A 19,815-nucleotide genomic window follows, 5' to 3' on the forward strand; every position below is an offset into this window, starting at 1 on the left:
CCCACAGCAACAGTATCCACTACACCTGATCCTGAAACTACAGTTCAAACCACAACACCTGCGCCCACAACAATTACAGTATCCACTACACCTGATCCTGCAACTACAGTTCAAACCACAACACCTGCACCCACAACAACTGCAGGAGAAACAACAACTCCTGATACTACAACTACAATTCAAACCTCAACACCTGCACCCACAACAACAGTATCCACTACATCTGATCCTGCAACTACAGTTCAAACCACAACACCTGCGCCCACAACAATTACAGTATCCACTACACCTGATCCTGCAACTACAGTTCAAACCACAACACCTGCACCCACAACAACTGCAGGAGAAACAACAACTCCTGATACTACAACTACAATTCAAACCTCAACACCTGCACCCACAACTACAGTATCCACTACACCTGATCCTGAAACTACAGTTCAAACCACAACACCTGCACCCACAACAACTACAGTATTCACCACACCTGATCTCTCAACTACAGTTCAAACCTCAACACCTGCACCCACAACAACAGTATCTACTACACCTGATCCTGCAACTACAGTTCAAACCACAACACCTGCACCCACAACAACTGCAGGAGAAACAACAACTCCTGATACTACAACTACAATTCAAACCTCAACACCTGCACCCACAACTACAGTATCCACTACACCTGATCCTGAAACTACAGTTCAAACCACAACACCTGCACCCACAACAACTACAGTATTCACCACACCTGATCTCTCAACTACAGTTCAAACCTCAACACCTGCACCCACAACTACAGTATCCACTACACCTGATCCTGCAACTACAGAAGAAACCACACCTGAACCTACAATTACAGTATCCACTACACCTGATTCTGAAACTACAATTCAAACCTCAACACCTGCACCCACAACGACAATATCCACTACACCTGATCCTGAAACTACAGTTCAAACCACAACACCTGCACCCACAACAAATACAGTATCCACTACACCTGATCCTGAAACTACAATTCAAACCACAACACCTGTACCCACAACAACTACAGTATCCACTACACCTGATGCTGCAACTACAGAAGAAACCACAACACCTGAACATACAATAATTACAGTATCCACTACACATGATTCTGAAACTACAATTCAAACTACAACACCTGCACCCACAACAACTACAGGAGAAACAACAACTCCTGATCCTATAACTACAATTCAAACCTCAACACCTGCACCCAAAACAACTGCAGGAGGAACAACAACTCCTGATACTACAACTAAAGTTCAAACCACAACAGCTGCACCCACAACAACTATAGTATTCACCACACCTGATCTCTCCACGACAGTTCAAACCACAGCACCTGCGTCCACAACAATCACAGTATCCACTACACCTGATCCTGCAACTACAGTTCAAACCACAACACCTGCACCCACAACAACAGTATCCACTACACCTGATCCTGCAACTACAGTTCAAACCACAACACCTGCACCCACAACAACTGCAGGAGAAACAACAACTCCTGATACTACAACTACAATTCAAACCTCAACACCTGCACCCACAACAACAGTATCCACTACACCTGATCCTGAAACTACAGTTCAAACCACAACACCTGCGCCCACAACAATTACAGTATCCACTACACCTGATCCTGCAACTACAGTTCAAACCACAACACCTGCACCCACAACAACTGCAGGAGAAACAACAACTCCTGATACTACAACTACAATTCAAACCTCAACACCTGCACCCACAACAACAGTATCCACTACACCTGATCCTGAAACTACAGTTCAAACCACAACACCTGCGCCCACAACAATTACAGTATCCACTACACCTGATCCTGCAACTACAGTTCAAACCACAACACCTGCACCCACAACAAATACAGTATCCACTACACCTGATCCTGAAACTACAGAAGAAACCACAACACCTGAACCTACAACAATTACAGTATCCACTACACATGATTCTGAAACTACAATTCAAACCACAACACCTGCACCCACAACAACTACAGGGGAAACAACAACTCCTGATCCTATAACTACAATTCAAACCTGAACACCTGCACCCACAACAACTGCAGGAGGAACAACAACTCCTGATACTGCAACTAAAGTTCAAACCACAACAGCTGCACCCACAACAACTACAGTATTCACCACACCTGATCTCTCAACTACAGTTCAAACCACAACACCTGCGCCCACAACAACGTCAGGAGGAACAACAACTCCTGATACTACAACTACAATTCAAACCTCAACACCTGCACCCACAACAACAGTATCCACTACACCCGATCCTGAAACTACAGTTCAAACCACAACACCTGCACCCACAACAACTACAGTATCCCCTACACCTGATCCTGAAACTACAGTTCAAACCACAACACCTGCACCCACAACAACGTCAGGAGGAACAACAACTCCTGATACTACAATTACAATTCAAACCTCAACACCTGCACCCACAACAACAGTATCCACTGGTCACCATTGTGATGCTGCAGAACAGGAAGACGAACCAAACAGTTACGCAATCATTTCATTAAGAAGTTACCCATTGAAAGAATCAATTCAACTTCAATGCTCGCAAACAGCCAGTAACAAATCACATTTGTAATTTAGTAAAAGTAATAACTACCTACGTCTACGTAACCTCACCTTCCCAAATATTTATTTATTTATCTAATACTGTTTTCATTCTTTCTCGGATCTCCTGCATACCTCTGTGATCACCGACAGAACGTCATCATCAAAGAAGACAATAGCAGGGAGCGGTCTGCGGTTCAGGGCTGACGAGCGTCACAGTCTTGGATAAAAGTGCAAGCAACAGTTGTGCATCCAGTGTAAAGGTGATCAGCACATAGACGCGCCGACATTCCCTCTGAGCAGGTTCCAAGGATCACAGACCTGCGGCAGGCTCAAATTCCAAGAGAGAAATCCAGCCTTAACAAAACGTGAGGGAAAACTATCACCTTCATCTTGAGTGAGTACAATTGTGCTTTTAAAGGTTCAGTTATTTCTGTTGTGTCGGCCCGTTAATAGAAAAATGAAGTTTACAGTTTTTGGACTGTGGATGTTACATTAACATCACCAGTTCCTTTGAATTATTGTTTATTGTCACATATTTACAGCAGCAATATGTGATTTATTTATCAAACAATACTGGATTTTTTTATAAAAAATAAATGTATGTATCAAAGTTACATTTACTACTGTTGCAGATGCACATTTCTGTGTATCACATATGAACACGGATAGGTTTTTTTTTTTCAGTTTTTTTCTTTCTTTTTCACAATTTTACCGTCATTTTCAGGATATTAACCCACCAAATGCCAGTTTGTTTAGTTTTTTTGAAATGCCAATGTCATTTTGATGAGAAAATAAAAAAAAAAACACACACACAGATGAATTAGAGTTAAAAAACTAAACGCAAAGAGGGTTTTCACAGCCTGGTATGTCAATAGTTAACGTCAACTTAAAAATAAAACATTTTTTTTGTACAATGTCAGATTTTGTTTTGCGTCACCATTATACACTTTTGAATACAAATATAATTATCATTAGAACAACAATATTTTCCGGATTATTCAGGATGTTAACCCATTAAAAGCCAGTTGGTTTGCAATATTTAAAAAAAATAAATAAATTTGCTTTCACATGTTTTTTTTTTTTAAATGAATCTTGTGCCGCTTCAGTTTTTACAGTAGCTCATTTTAATTTGCTCAAGAGGATAAAAGCGAAAATACAGGTTTAACAAGTCGAATGAAAACAAAGAAAACAAGAACATTCATTTACAACAGAGGGGAACAGAAATAGTGTGTGTGGGTGGGTGGGTGTGTGTGCGTGTGCACGTATCTGTGCGAGTGACTGAAAAAGTCCAATTCAGGACTGAAGGCGTGTCCGTGGTGAGGTCTGTCCAGGAGGTGTTTTTTTTTTGTTTTTTTTGTTGATGGCTCCTCCTTTGTTTGGCTGGCCAGTGTTTGCACTGCCTCTTTTTGTCCCCGGCTGCCATGCCCGGGACGGGACAAGGGGCAAGGCCGTTGTGTTTGGCATGTGTCGCCGCGGCAGCAGCACCTGGCTTGCGAGGAAGGAACCATTAGTGGAAGGGTTTTTTATCCCTGCCGTGGCGGTTCGTCTTTTCCAGCGTACCAATTCGTGAAGCACACGTTGGTACCTGTTGACAGCTGTTGCATAATCACTGACCCAAATGCCAGTAATAAGCTTATATGAAAAAAAACAACTCCTGGAATTAATCAAACAAATAAAAATTAAAATGAGAATGTACCATGGATGAATTGGACTTTTATTGGTATGACATACAAACTCAGAATTTTTCTATTTTATAGATTCAAAAGAGACCAGGATGGATCCTGGATTACAACTATCAATACTGCTGTGTCTCGCAGGTGAGTTGAAAAACTTTTTTAAACTTTTCAATTATGGATTATGGAAAAACCGTTGTAGGAGGCAAAGAATTGAAGGGATAACAACTGAAATTGTAAATGTGCAGGAATTAATTAAAAAATGAGAAATGAATTGAATAAATGAATTTTTTAAAAATAATGTATGTTTTGAAAGTGGTTGAAATTGAGAAATAATCAATGTAATGGTATTTTCATGTCAGCCTGTACGACACCTATTGCGTACACAATGAGCACAACCACCACAACATCTGGAATGACAACTGGAATAGTATCTACGTCGACGTCTTCAACAACAACTACAGCACCAACAACTACAACTACAGCTCCAACAACCACAACATCTGCTGCAACCACTACAACATCTGAACCCACAACTACAACTACAGCTCCAACAACCACAACATCTGCTCCAACCACTACCACATCTGCACCAACAACAACTACAGCTCCAACAACTACAACATCTGCTCCAACCACTACGACAAAAGCACCAACAACTACAACGACAGCTCCAACAACCACATCTGCTGCAACCACTACAACATCAGCACCAACACCTACAACATCTGCTCCAACCACTACCACATCTGAACAAACAACTACAACTACAGCTCCAACAACCACAACATCTGCTCCAACCACTACCACATCTGCACCAACAACAACAAATACAGCTCCAACCACAACATCTGCTGCAACCACTACAACATCAGCCCCAACAACTACAACATCTTCTCCAACCACTACCACATCTGCACCAACAACTACAGCTCTAACAACTACAACATCTGCTCCAACCACTACCACATCTGCACCAACAACAACAACTACAGCTCCAACCACTACAACATCTGCTCCAACCACTACCACATCTGCACCAACAACTACAACTACAGCTCCAACAACTACAACATCTGCTCCAACCACTACCACATCTGCACCAACTACAGCTCCAACAACTACAACATCTGCTCCAACCACTACGACAACAGCACCAACAACTACAACATCTGCTCCAACCACTACCACATCTGAACCAACAACGACAACTACAGCTCCAACAACCACAACTACAGCTCCAACATCTACAACATCTGCTCCAACCACTACCACATCTGCACCAACAACAACTACAGCTCCTATAACCACAACATCTGCTCCAACCACTATGACAACAGCACCAACAACAACAACTACAGCACCAACAACCACAACATCTGCTCCAACCACTACGACAACAGCACCAACAACTAAAACAACAGCTCCAACAACCACAACATCTGCTCCAACCACTACAACATCTGCACAAACCACTACAACATCTGCTCCAACAACTACCACATCTGCACCAACAACTACAACTACAGCTCCAACAACCACAACATCTGCTCCAACCTCTACGACAACAGCTCCAACAACCACAACATCTGCTCCAACCTCTACAACATCTGCACCAACAACTACAACATCTGCTACAACCACTACCACATCTGCACCAACAACAACAACTACAGCTCTAACCACAACAACATCTGCTCCAACCACCACGACAACAGCACCAACAACCACAACATCGGCTACAACTACTACGACAACAGCACCAACAACTACAACAACAGCTCCAACAACTACAACAACAGCTCCAACAACCACAACATCTGCTCCAACCACTACGACAACAGCACCAACAACTACAACTACAGCTCCAACAACCACAACATCTGCTGCAACCACTACAACATCAGCACCAACAACTACAACATCTGCTCCAACCACTACCACATCTGAACCAACAACTACAACTACAGCTCCAACAACCACAACTACAGCTCCAACATCTACAACATCTGCTCCAACCACTACCACATCTGCACCAACAACAACAACTACAGCTCCTACAACCACAACATCTGCTCCAACCACTATGACAACAGCACCAACAACAACAACTACAGCTCCAACAACGACAACATCTGCTGCAACCACTACGACAACAGCACCAACAACCACAACATCTGCTCCAACCACTACGACAACAGCACCAACAACTACAACAACAGCTCCAACAACCACAACATCTGCTCCAACCACTACAACATCTGCACCAACCACTACAACATCTGCTCCAACCACTACCACATCTGCACCAACAACTACAACTACAGCTCCAACAACCACAACATCTGCTCCAACCACTATGACAACAGCACCAACAACTACAACTACAGCTCCAACAACGACAACATCTGCTGCAACCACTACGACAACAGCACCAACAACTACAACTACAGCTCCAACAACCACAACATCTGCTCCAACCACTATGACAACAGCACCAACAACTACAACATCTGCTCCAACCACTACCACATCTGCACCAACAACTACAACTACAGCTCCAACAACCACAACATCTGCTCCAACCACGACAACAGCTCCAACAACTACAACATCTGCTCCAACAACTACCACATCTGCACCAACAACAACAACTACAGCTCCAACCACTACAACATCTGCTCCAACCACTACGACAACAGCACCAACAACCACAACATCGGCTCCAACCACTACGACAACAGCACCAACAACTACAACAACAGCTCCAACAACTACAACATCTGCTACAACCACTACAACTTCAGCACCAACAACTACAACATCTGCTCCAACCACTACCACATCTGCACCAACAACTACAGCTCCAACAACTACAACATCTGCTCCAACCACTACCACATCTGAACCAACAACTACAACTACAGCTCCTACAACAACAACATCTGCTGCAACCACTACGACAACATCACCAACAACTACAACTACAGCTCCAACAACGACAACATCTGCTGCAACCACTACAACATCAGCACCAACAACTACAACATCTGCTCCAACCACGACCACATCTGAACCAACAACTACAACTACAGCTCCAACAACCACAACATCTGCTCCAACCACTACCACATCTGCACCAACAACCACAACTACAGCTCCAACATCTACAACATCTGCTCCAACCACTACCACATCTGCACCAACAACAACAACTACAGCTCCAACAACGACAACATCTGCTGCAACCACTACGACAACAGCACCAACAACCACAACATCTGCTCCAACCACTACGACAACAGCACCAACAACTACAACAACAGCTCCAACAACCACAACATCTGCTCCAACCACTACCACATCTGCACCAACAACTACAACTACAGCTCCAAAAACCACAACCTCTGCTCCAACCACTACGACAACAGCACCAACAACTACAACTACAGCTCCAACAACCACAACATCTGCTGCAACCACTACAACATCAGCACCAACAACTACAATATCTGCTCCAACCACTACCACATCTGAACCAACAACTACAACTACAGCTCCAACAACCACAACTACAGCTCCAACATCTACAACATCTGCTCCAACCACTACCACATCTGCACCAACAACAACAACTACAGCTCCTACAACCACAACATCTGCTCCAACCACTATGACAACAGCACCAACAACAACAACTACAGCTCCAACAACGACAACATCTGCTGCAACCACTACGACAACAGCACCAACAACCACAACATCTGCTCCAACCACTACGACAACAGCACCAACAACTACAACAACAGCTCCAACAACCACAACATCTGCTCCAACCACTACAACATCTGCACCAACCACTACAACATCTGCTCCAACCACTACCACATCTGCACCAACAACTACAACTACAGCTCCAACAACCACAACATCTGCTCCAACCACTATGACAACAGCACCAACAACTACAACTACAGCTCCAACAACGACAACATCTGCTGCAACCACTACGACAACAGCACCAACAACTACAACTACAGCTCCAACAACCACAACATCTGCTCCAACCACTATGACAACAGCACCAACAACTACAACATCTGCTCCAACCACTACCACATCTGCACCAACAACTACAACTACAGCTCCAACAACCACAACATCTGCTCCAACCACGACAACAGCTCCAACAACTACAACATCTGCTCCAACAACTACCACATCTGCACCAACAACAACAACTACAGCTCCAACCACTACAACATCTGCTCCAACCACTACGACAACAGCACCAACAACCACAACATCGGCTCCAACCACTACGACAACAGCACCAACAACTACAACAACAGCTCCAACAACTACAACATCTGCTACAACCACTACAACTTCAGCACCAACAACTACAACATCTGCTCCAACCACTACCACATCTGCACCAACAACTACAGCTCCAACAACTACAACATCTGCTCCAACCACTACCACATCTGAACCAACAACTACAACTACAGCTCCTACAACAACAACATCTGCTGCAACCACTACGACAACATCACCAACAACTACAACTACAGCTCCAACAACGACAACATCTGCTGCAACCACTACAACATCAGCACCAACAACTACAACATCTGCTCCAACCACGACCACATCTGAACCAACAACTACAACTACAGCTCCAACAACCACAACATCTGCTCCAACCACTACCACATCTGCACCAACAACCACAACTACAGCTCCAACATCTACAAAATCTGCTCCAACCACTACCACATCTGCACCAACAACAACAACTACAGCTCCAACAACGACAACATCTGCTGCAACCACTACGACAACAGCACCAACAACCACAACATCTGCTCCAACCACTACGACAACAGCACCAACAACTACAACAACAGCTCCAACAACCACAACATCTGCTCCAACCACTACAACATCTGCACCAACAACTACAACATCTGCTACAACCACTACCACATCTGCACCAACAACAACAACTACAGCTCCAACCACAACAACATCTACTCCAACCACCACGACAACAGCACCAACAACCACAACATCGGCTCCAACTACTACGACAACAGCACCAACAACTACAACAACAGCTCCAACAACTACAACAACAGCTCCAACAACCACAACATCTGCTCCAACCACTACGACAAAGGCACCAACAACTACAACTACAGCTCCAACAACCACAACATCTGCTGCAACCACTACGACAACAGCACCAACAACTACAACTACAGCTCCAACAACCACAACATCTGCTGCAACCACTACAACATCAGCACCAACAACTACAACATCTGCTCCAACCACTACCACATCTGAACCAACAACTACAACTACAGCTCCAACAACCACAACTACAGCTCCAACATCTACAACATCTGCTCCAACCACTACCACATCTGCTCCAACAACAACAACTACAGCTCCTACAACCACAACATCTGCTCCAACCACTATGACAACAGCACCAACAACAACAACTACAGCTCCAACAACGACAACATCTGCTGCAACCACTACGACAACAGCACCAACAACCACAACATCTGCTCCAACCACTACGACAACAGCACCAACAACTACAACAACAGCTCCAACAACCACAACATCTGCTCCAACCACTACAACATCTGCACCAACCACTACAACATCTGCTCCAACCACTACCACATCTGCACCAACAACTACAACTACAGCTCCAACAACCACAACATCTGCTCCAACCACTAAGACAACAGCACCAACAACTACAACTACAGCTCCAACAACCACAACATCTGCTGCAACCACTACGACAACAGCACCAACAACTACAACTACAGCTCCAACAACCACAACATCTGCTCCAACCACTATGACAACAGCACCAACAACTACAACATCTGCTCCAACCACTACCACATCTGCACCAACAACTACAACTACAGCTCCAACAACCACAACATCTGCTCCAACCACGACAACAGCTCCAACCACTACCACATCTGCACCAACAACAACAACTACAGCTCCTACAACCACAACATCTGCTCCAACCACTATGACAACAGCACCAACAACAACAACTACAGCTCCAACAACGACAACATCTGCTGCAACCACTACGACAACAGCACCAACAACCACAACATCTGCTCCAACCACTACGACAACAGCACCAACAACTACAACAACAGCTCCAACAACCACAACATCTGCTCCAACCACCACAACATCTGCACCAACCACTACAACATCTGCTCCAACCACTACCACATCTGCACCAACAACTACAACTACAGCTCCAACAACCACAACATCTGCTCCAACCACTAAGACAACAGCACCAACAACTACAACTACAGCTCCAACAACCACAACATCTGCTGCAACCACTACGACAACAGCACCAACAACTACAACTACAGCTCCAACAACCACAACATCTGCTCCAACCACTATGACAACAGCACCAACAACAACAACTACAGCTCCAACAACGACAACATCTGCTGCAACCACTACGACAACAGCACCAACAACCACAACATCTGCTCCAACCACTACGACAACAGCACCAACAACTACAACAACAGCTCCAACAACCACAACATCTGCTCCAACCACTACAACATCTGCACCAACCACTACAACATCTGCTCCAACCACTACCACATCTGCACCAACAACTACAACTACAGCTCCAACAACCACAACATCTGCTCCAACCACTAAGACAACAGCACCAACAACTACAACTACAGCTCCAACAACCACAACATCTGCTGCAACCACTACGACAACAGCACCAACAACTACAACTACAGCTCCAACAACCACAACATCTGCTCCAACCACTATGACAACAGCACCAACAACTACAACATCTGCTCCAACCACTACCACATCTGCACCAACAACTACAACTACAGCTCCAACAACCACAACATCTGCTCCAACCACGACAACAGCTCCAACAACTACAACATCTGCTCCAACCACTACCACATCTGCACCAACAACAACAACTACAGCTCCAACCACCACAACATCAGCACCAACAACTACAACATCTGCTCCAACCACTACCACATCTGCACCAACAACTACAGCTCCAACAACTACAACATCTGCTCCAACCACTACCACATCTGAACCAACAACTACAACTACAGCTCCTACAACAACGACATCTGCTGCAACCACTACGACAACATCACCAACAACTACAACTACAGCTCCAACAACGACAACATCTGCTCCAACCACTACAACATCTGCACCAACAACTACAACATCTGCTACAACCACTACCACATCTGCACCAACAACAACAACTACAGCTCCAACCACTACAACATCTGCTCCAACCACTACGACAACAGCACCAACAACCACAACATCGGCTCCGACCACTACGACAACAGCACCAACAACTACAACAACAGCTCCAACAACTACAACATCTGCTCCAACCACTACAACATCTGCACCAACAACTACAACATCTGCTCCAACCACTATGACAACAGCACCAACAACCACAACATCGGCTCCAACCACTACGACAACAGCACCAACAACTACAACAGCTCCAACAACCACAACATCTGCTCCAACCACTACGACAACAGCACCAACAACTACAACTACAGCTCCAACAACCACAACATCTGCTGCAACCACTACGACAACAGCACCAACAACTACAACTACAGCTCCAACAACCACAACATCTGCTGCAACCACTGCATCAGCACCAACAACCACAACATCTGCTCCAACCACTACAACAGCTCCAACAACTACAACATCTGCTCCAACCACTACCACATCTGCACCAACAACAACAACTACAGCTCCAACCACTACAACATCGGCTCCAACCACTACGACAACAGCTCCAACAACTACAACATCTGCTCCAACCACTACAATATCAGCACCAACAACTACAACATCTGATCCAACCACTACCACATCTGCACCAACAACTACAACTACAGCTCCAACAACTACAACATCTGCTCCAACCACTACCACATCTGAACCAACAACTACAACTACAGCTCCTACAACAACAACATCTGCTGCAACCACTACGACAACATCACCAACAACTACAACTACAGCTCCAACAACGACAACATCTGCTGCAACCACTACAACATCAGCACCAACAACTAAAACATCTGCTCCAACCACGACCACATCTGAACCAACAACTGCAACTACAGCTCCAACAACCACAACATCTGCTCCAACCACTACCACATCTGCACCAACAACAACTACAGCTCCAACCACTACAACATCTGCTCCAACCACTACGACAACAGCACCAACAACCACAACATCGGCTCCAACCACTACGACAACAGCACCAACAACTACAACAACAGCTCCAACAACTACAACATCTGCTCCAACCACTACAACATCTGCACCAACAACTACAACATCTGCTACAACCACAACAACATCTGCTCCAACCACCACGACAACAGCACCAACAACCACAACATCGGCTCCAACTACTACGACAACAGCACCAACAACTACAACAACAGCTCCAACAACTACAACAACAGCTCCAACAACCACAACATCTGCTCCAACCACTACGACAACAGCACCAACAACGACAACTACAGCTCCAACAACCACAACATCTGCTCCAACCACTACCACATCTGCACCAACTACAGCTCCAACAACTACAACATCTGCTCCAACCACTACGACATCAGCACCAACAACTACAACATCTGCTCCAACCACTGCCACATCTGCACCAACAACTACAACGACAGCTCCAACCACCACGACATCTGCTCCAACTACTATGACAACAGCATCAACAACTACAACTACAGCTCCAACAACCACAACATCTGCTGCAACCACTACAACATCAGCACCAACAACTACAACATCTGCTCCAACCACTACCACATCTGCACCAACAACTACAACGACAGCTCCAACCACCACGACATCTGCTCCAACTACTACAACATCTGCTCCAACCACTACCACATCTGAACCAACAACAACAACAACAGCTCCAACAACAACAACATCTGCTCCAACCACTACGACAACAGCACCAACAACTACAACTACAGCTCCAACATCTACAACATCTGCTCCAACCACTACCACATCTGCACCAACTACAGCTCCAACAACTACAACATCTGCTCCAACCACTACGACAACAGCACCAACAACTGCAACGACATCTCCAACCACCACAACATCTGCTCCAACCACTATGACAACAGCACCAACAACTACATCGACAGCTCCAACAACCACAACATCTGCTCCAACCACTACGACTACAGCACCAACAACTACAACAACAGCTCCAACAACCACAACATCTGCTCCAACCACTACAACATCTTTTCCAACCACTACCACATCTGCACCAACAACTACAACTACAGCTCCTACAACTACAACATCTGCTCCAACCACTACCACATCTGCACCAACAACTACAACTACAGCTCCAACAACCACAACATCTGCTCCAACCACTACAACAACAGCGCCAACAACTACAACTACAGCTCCAACAACTGCAACATCTGCTCCAACCACGATGACAACAGCACCAACAACTACAACTACAGCTCCAACAACCACAACTACAGCTTCAACATCTACAACATCTGCTCCAACCACTACCACATCTGCACCAACAACTACAACTACAGCTCCAACAACTACAACATCTGCTCCAACCAGTACCACATCTGCAACAACTACAACCACAGCTCCAACAACCACAACATCTGCTCCAACCACTACCACGTCTGCACCAACAACTACAACGACAGCTCCAACCACCACGACATCTGCTCCAACTACTACAACATCTGCACCAACAACTACAACTACAGCTCCGACAACCACAACATCTGCTCCAACAGCTGCCACAGCTGAACCAACAACTACAACAACAGCTCCAACAACTACAACATCTGCTCCAACCACTACGACAACAGCACCAACAACTACAATTACAGCTCCAACAACTACAACATCTGCTCCAACCATTACGACAACAGCACCAACAACTACAACATCTGCTCCAATCAATACGGCAACAGCTCCAACAACCACAACAACAGCACCAACAACTACAACTACAGCTCCAACAACCACAACATCTGCTCCAACCACTACCACATCTGCACCAACAACTACAACTACAGCTCCAACAACTACAACATCTGCTCCAACCACTATGACAAAAGCACCAACAACTACAACTACAGCTCCAACAACCACAACTACAGCTTCAACATCTACAACATCTGCTCCAACCACTGCGACAACAGCACCAACAACTACAACGACAGCTCCAACAACCACAATATCTGCTCCAACCACTACGACAACAGCACCAACAACTACAACGACAGCTCCAACAACCACAACATCTGCTCCAACCACTACGACAACAGCACCAACAACAACAACTACAGCTCCAACAACCACAACTACAGCTCCAACAACTACAACATCTGCTCCAACCACTACCACATCTGCAACAACAACTACAACTACAGCTCCCACAACCACAACATCTGCTCCAACCATTATGACAACAGCGCCAACAACTACAACGACAGCTCCAACATCTACAACATCTGCTCCAACCACTACCACATCTGCACCAACAACTACAACTACAGCTCCGACAACCACAACATCTGCTCCAAACACTATGGCAACAGCACCAATAATTACAACGGCAGCTCCAACAACCACAACATCTGCTCCAACAACTACAACATCTGCTCCAACCACTACCACATCTGAACCAACAACTACAACAACAGCGTCAACGACTACAACTACAGCTCCAACAACTACAACATCTGCTCCAACCACTACGACAACAGCACCAACAACTACAACTACAGCTCCAACAACCACAACTACAGCTCCAACATCTACAACATCTGCTCCAACCACTACCACATCTGCACCAACAACTACAACTACAGCTCCTACAACCACAACATATGCTCCAAACACTATGGCAACAGCACCAATAATTACAACGGCAGCTCCAACAACCACAACATCTGCTGCAACCACTACAACATCAGCACCAACAACTACAACATCTGCTACAACCACTACCACATCTGAACCAACAACTACAACAACAGCTTCAACAACTACAACATCTGCTCCAATCACTACAACAACAGCGCCAACGTCTACAACTACAGCTCCAACAACCACAACATCTGCTCCAACCACTACGACAACAGCACCAACAACTACAACAAGAGCGCCAACAACCACAGCATTTGCACCAGTTACAGCATCTGTTCCCACCATCACGACGACATCTGCACCAACAACTACAACTACCACATCGACAGCCAACCCAACACTCTTCCGTGTCACATTCCGGTCTGCGTTCGGAAACTTTACGTTTGACCTGTTGAATCCATCATCTAATGCGTTTCAAGTTCGAGCTGCCATGATCAAATCCCAGGTAAATCTCATTCATTATCCCTTTTCTTTTAATAAAAAGCTTGCATACGACAATCTCATCATAATGACAATGCAAGATTTTTAAAATGCCAATTATTGTCTTTTTGTAGCTTGAGCCCTTGTTCCGGACGTTGTTTCCATCTTCTTTTATCTCTTTAAATGTGGTCCAGTTCAGGTAATTTCATCTTATTTTCTGATTTTGTTGATTATCAGTCCTGTTGTAAACATGATACTCAAAACCATCTGTTGGGTTTATTTTTTTGCAGTCCTGGATCAATCATCAACCACTTGGATATGACGTTTACAACCCCATCTGCTCCGACCGACAATGTGGTTGGTACAAGTCTGATGTCTCTATCGTCAAATGTCACTGGATTTGACATTGAAGCCAGCTCCATCACTGTTAACTCCAATACCAACACCTCTGACTCTACCTCTGACTCTACCCCTACCCCTACCCCATGTAAGTCACATTATTTTGGTCTTTAAGGGTCATTACTGTAAGAAAACGAAATAAGAACATATCAAGAAAAAATATTTGTTCACCTCATGACTTCTCCTCTTTTCTCTGTATTTGCAGCTTCAGCTCATGTGCACCAAGAAATCCGTTTCATCACTGCCCTCTGCCTGGTACTGCTGTCATGGCTGCTGGTAACGCAGCAATAATATATGTATTCTGATGAATTCTGTTGTTTGGCTACACCGCCATTGTTGTTTTTAATGACATTTACGGCTTTGACACATTAGCAAATCCATCTTTACTTATATTAGACACATTTTGAAAGTAAAACTTACAGTATAATAATCTGTGGGAGAAGTATTAAGCACAAGACAGGATGACAACCCTTGCCAAGTTAAAGATTGTGGTGGCTTGTTTATCTCAGGAATAATACCCCAGAGAATGTTTTGATGTATCCAAAGAATCCTAGCTGGGGCTTCACTTTGCATGTAATTCATCTTTACCTATGTTCTGTCTACCATGAATGCAAAATAGATATTGTACCGTTGCTTTTAACGCAAGCAAACACTTACTGGGTTTCTGGTTCGAGAACATATCGTAAATATTGTAAATCAAAAGAAAATATATATTCATCGTAGAGATATATTTAACTCAGAATTTAACTATTATCTTATAATGTATCCTGTAAATATCTATGTACCGTATTTATATAAACCTATCTTGTAGTATTCCAAACTGGAATGACAACCTATTGCATTTATATGTGCTATATTTATCAATAATACTTTGGTGTATTCTCTGAACTTTCCTGTACTTTGTACAAATTCTGTCAAAATACACTCTTGCAAGAATTTCACTCGTGTGTGATTCTTTTTTTCCTTTTGTGGTTTTACAAAAGTCTTCGTTAATTGAATACCAAAGTCACAGAGGGAAATCCCACCTTTGAACTGCACGGAGAGTCAAATCTGCATGCGTGATTTCTGCAGCACTTACTTGGATAACACAATGTGGAAGCTGGCGAGATGTGTCTTAATTTGTTAAAAGTCTCAGGTTTCGTAATACGAAAGATTCAGGTTTGGTAAGACAGACAAAAAGTTTCAGTGCACAAGTAGTAACTTATAAAAATACATTAATTTGCACTAACATGAATCATATCTGGCCTCTATTGTGAAAGGTAGCTATAGCCTAACATGCCCTCTGTCTCATTATAATCACAGTATAGAAAACATACACAACAAGCAATGCAACACAATGAGACATTTATATCAGTCTGGGAACTTATATTAATGCATTTATCTAATATCTGAAAAAGTTTGGTAGTTTGGTAGTTTGGTAGCATTATTAGTGCAGTACTGGACATACCAGAGAGGCGATTTTCTAACAGAAAAAAAACGTAACTTCAAGTGAGAACACAGAAGGGATACACATTTTATACTCAGTTTCCTTTTTTTAAGGGAAGTATGCTCACTTTATTTTAATTATTATTCCAAATGACAAATAAATCAAAGTTCTAATTCACAATCTCAGAGACATTGTTCAAATAGATAATCAATCAAAACACCATAAAATCCTAATAGTTTGATGCAAGTTATCCATCTAATCAGGCGAGTTCATCAAGAGACTGGAAAAGGTGTGCGACATATCAGTGACATGATGTAAAGTGTTTCCTTGAGGTGTCCAGCGACTAGACTGGGGTCTGCAATCTTTTCATCACTTTCGCTCCTTCCTCACCAAACTAAGATTTTCTATTTATGTGTCAAAACAATGCTAAGAGGTAGGGCTGAACAGAGCAGGTTGCAAGACAAGCGAATCCTTTAATTGAATACCAGGCAACAGAAAGAATACAAAAACCCGAACAAATTGGAGTACAAGCAGAAACGCCTGAGCGCAGGGAACATCACGGGGAAAACACAAACAAACCAGCACAAGAGAGCCCTGATATGTCGTCCTGTCCTTCTTCCTTCCAATGCAGGCAATAATTACGGGAGCCAAGCCGGAAAAAAAACTAACAAATCAACTCTCTCCAATAAATATGTCACATTTAAACAGACTCCAACATACACTATAATAAAGAATCGATAAATAAATCAAAACAATGATATTACTCCCAAAGAATTATATTTTTCTTCAACAAAAGTCTTTTCTAGGTAGATGATGTTGCATCTCCGTGTTAATTTTACAAGTTCTTTTATTTCTCGGTTAACTGTCTCTCACCACATAACTGAGTCACTATCAAAGACGCACACATTAGTTATGTATGAAGAAAACCAAGATGATGGTCTGGGAATGACTCGCGTCACTTTTACCAATTGTAAATAAAAACAAAAAAAGTTGACGATTAAAACAATATAAAGTGGTGCTCAATAGTTTGTGAAACTTTTACCTGAATTATCATTTACAACGTGGCTCTTGCTGATATTTTAGATGGTTGTCGCCTTTTCACATGCCTTTATTCTGAAAAACTGTCAAATCTCACTTCTCAGTATGATTGACCTGAATTTCACCTGGGAAATATCAGGACCTGGTTTTATCTTAGTTTCAGTCAGTGATTAGAATGATAATTTATCAAGTCATTGGTCATTGGTCAGAGAGAGAGAGAGAGAGAGAGAGAGAGAATAACTCCATAAAGTTTGAAAGCCAAAAGGTGGCATCATACACAGTATAAAAGAAGGTCTGACAAGTGAGGGTAACGATTGCAGATTTCAATCATCTGGATCATTTGAGAAAATATAGAAGTTCATCTATTTTGGGAGCTCATACATCTTCAAAATGAGACATGCAGCTTCATCACACATTGTACACGATCGGCCTCACGTTGTGTCAATTTACTAAAAACTGCACAGTATTTAGTATTTCTTGTTGGTTCAGCAATGGATAGTTATTCAGTGTGTACAGTGACATGCCAATATATCTTTATCTGTGAATTACATGGTTATCGTTGCAAACCAGACAAATGTTCTGTTGATAGAATCATGTATAAATGAAGGGTGGGAAACTTTGATGATTGTAGGAGCCGTAATAATGTATTCTTCTACTGCCTGGGGGCTAAAGTGTGACTGATTTATGGATCCTCATTTCTGATTCCGAGTGCCGTCGACCACTGAGCAAACTGTCATCTCACGTCCTCCACAACCTGTTACACGGAGAGCAGAGCCCATTGTTCAACAGACTCAAACAGTTCAGCTGTGATGAAGTATGATACCAGACTTCAATCATTCCACTCAACACAAAACTCAATAACTCCCCTCTGTGTGGCCGACACGACTTGACTATGTCAATATTGATTTTAGTTTTGCCCTTACTCTTGTTGTATAGTTGCTTTTTATATATACCTTCATATAAAGAATAATATGAAGATACTATGTCATCTGACAGGAGGGTTGCATGTGGCCGACATGTTGCCGATCTAGCAAGTTTACCATTTCAAGTTTACCAAGTCTGACCTGCGGCTTTAACGCCAACACCACTGAGCAGCAAATATCGATAGAACAAATCAAGAGAAGCACAA

The 19,815-nt window shown here is 43.5% G+C and overlaps 1 protein-coding gene across 1 annotated transcript in view; it reads left to right on the plus strand.

Moving 5' to 3' along the window:
• Positions 1 to 17,156, plus strand: part of LOC308123949 (uncharacterized protein) — a gene marked incomplete at its 5' end in the record, with an annotated part of 27,089 nt that extends 9,933 nt beyond the window's left edge. Inside the window, 4 exons of the mRNA XM_080486699.1 lie at positions 13,501 to 15,848; positions 15,958 to 16,022; positions 16,114 to 16,310; positions 16,428 to 17,156. Of these exons, the coding sequence (XP_080342825.1) occupies positions 13,501 to 14,275 (775 nt within the window). The 3' untranslated portion in view covers positions 14,276 to 15,848; positions 15,958 to 16,022; positions 16,114 to 16,310; positions 16,428 to 17,156. The remainder of the gene's footprint in view (positions 1 to 13,500; positions 15,849 to 15,957; positions 16,023 to 16,113; positions 16,311 to 16,427) is intronic.
• Positions 17,157 to 19,815: the final 2,659 nt, after the last annotated feature.

The sequence above is a fragment of the Lipophrys pholis genome, assembly GCF_963383615.2.
Source record: "Lipophrys pholis genome assembly, chromosome: 18".
NCBI lineage: Eukaryota > Metazoa > Chordata > Actinopteri > Blenniiformes > Blenniidae > Lipophrys > Lipophrys pholis.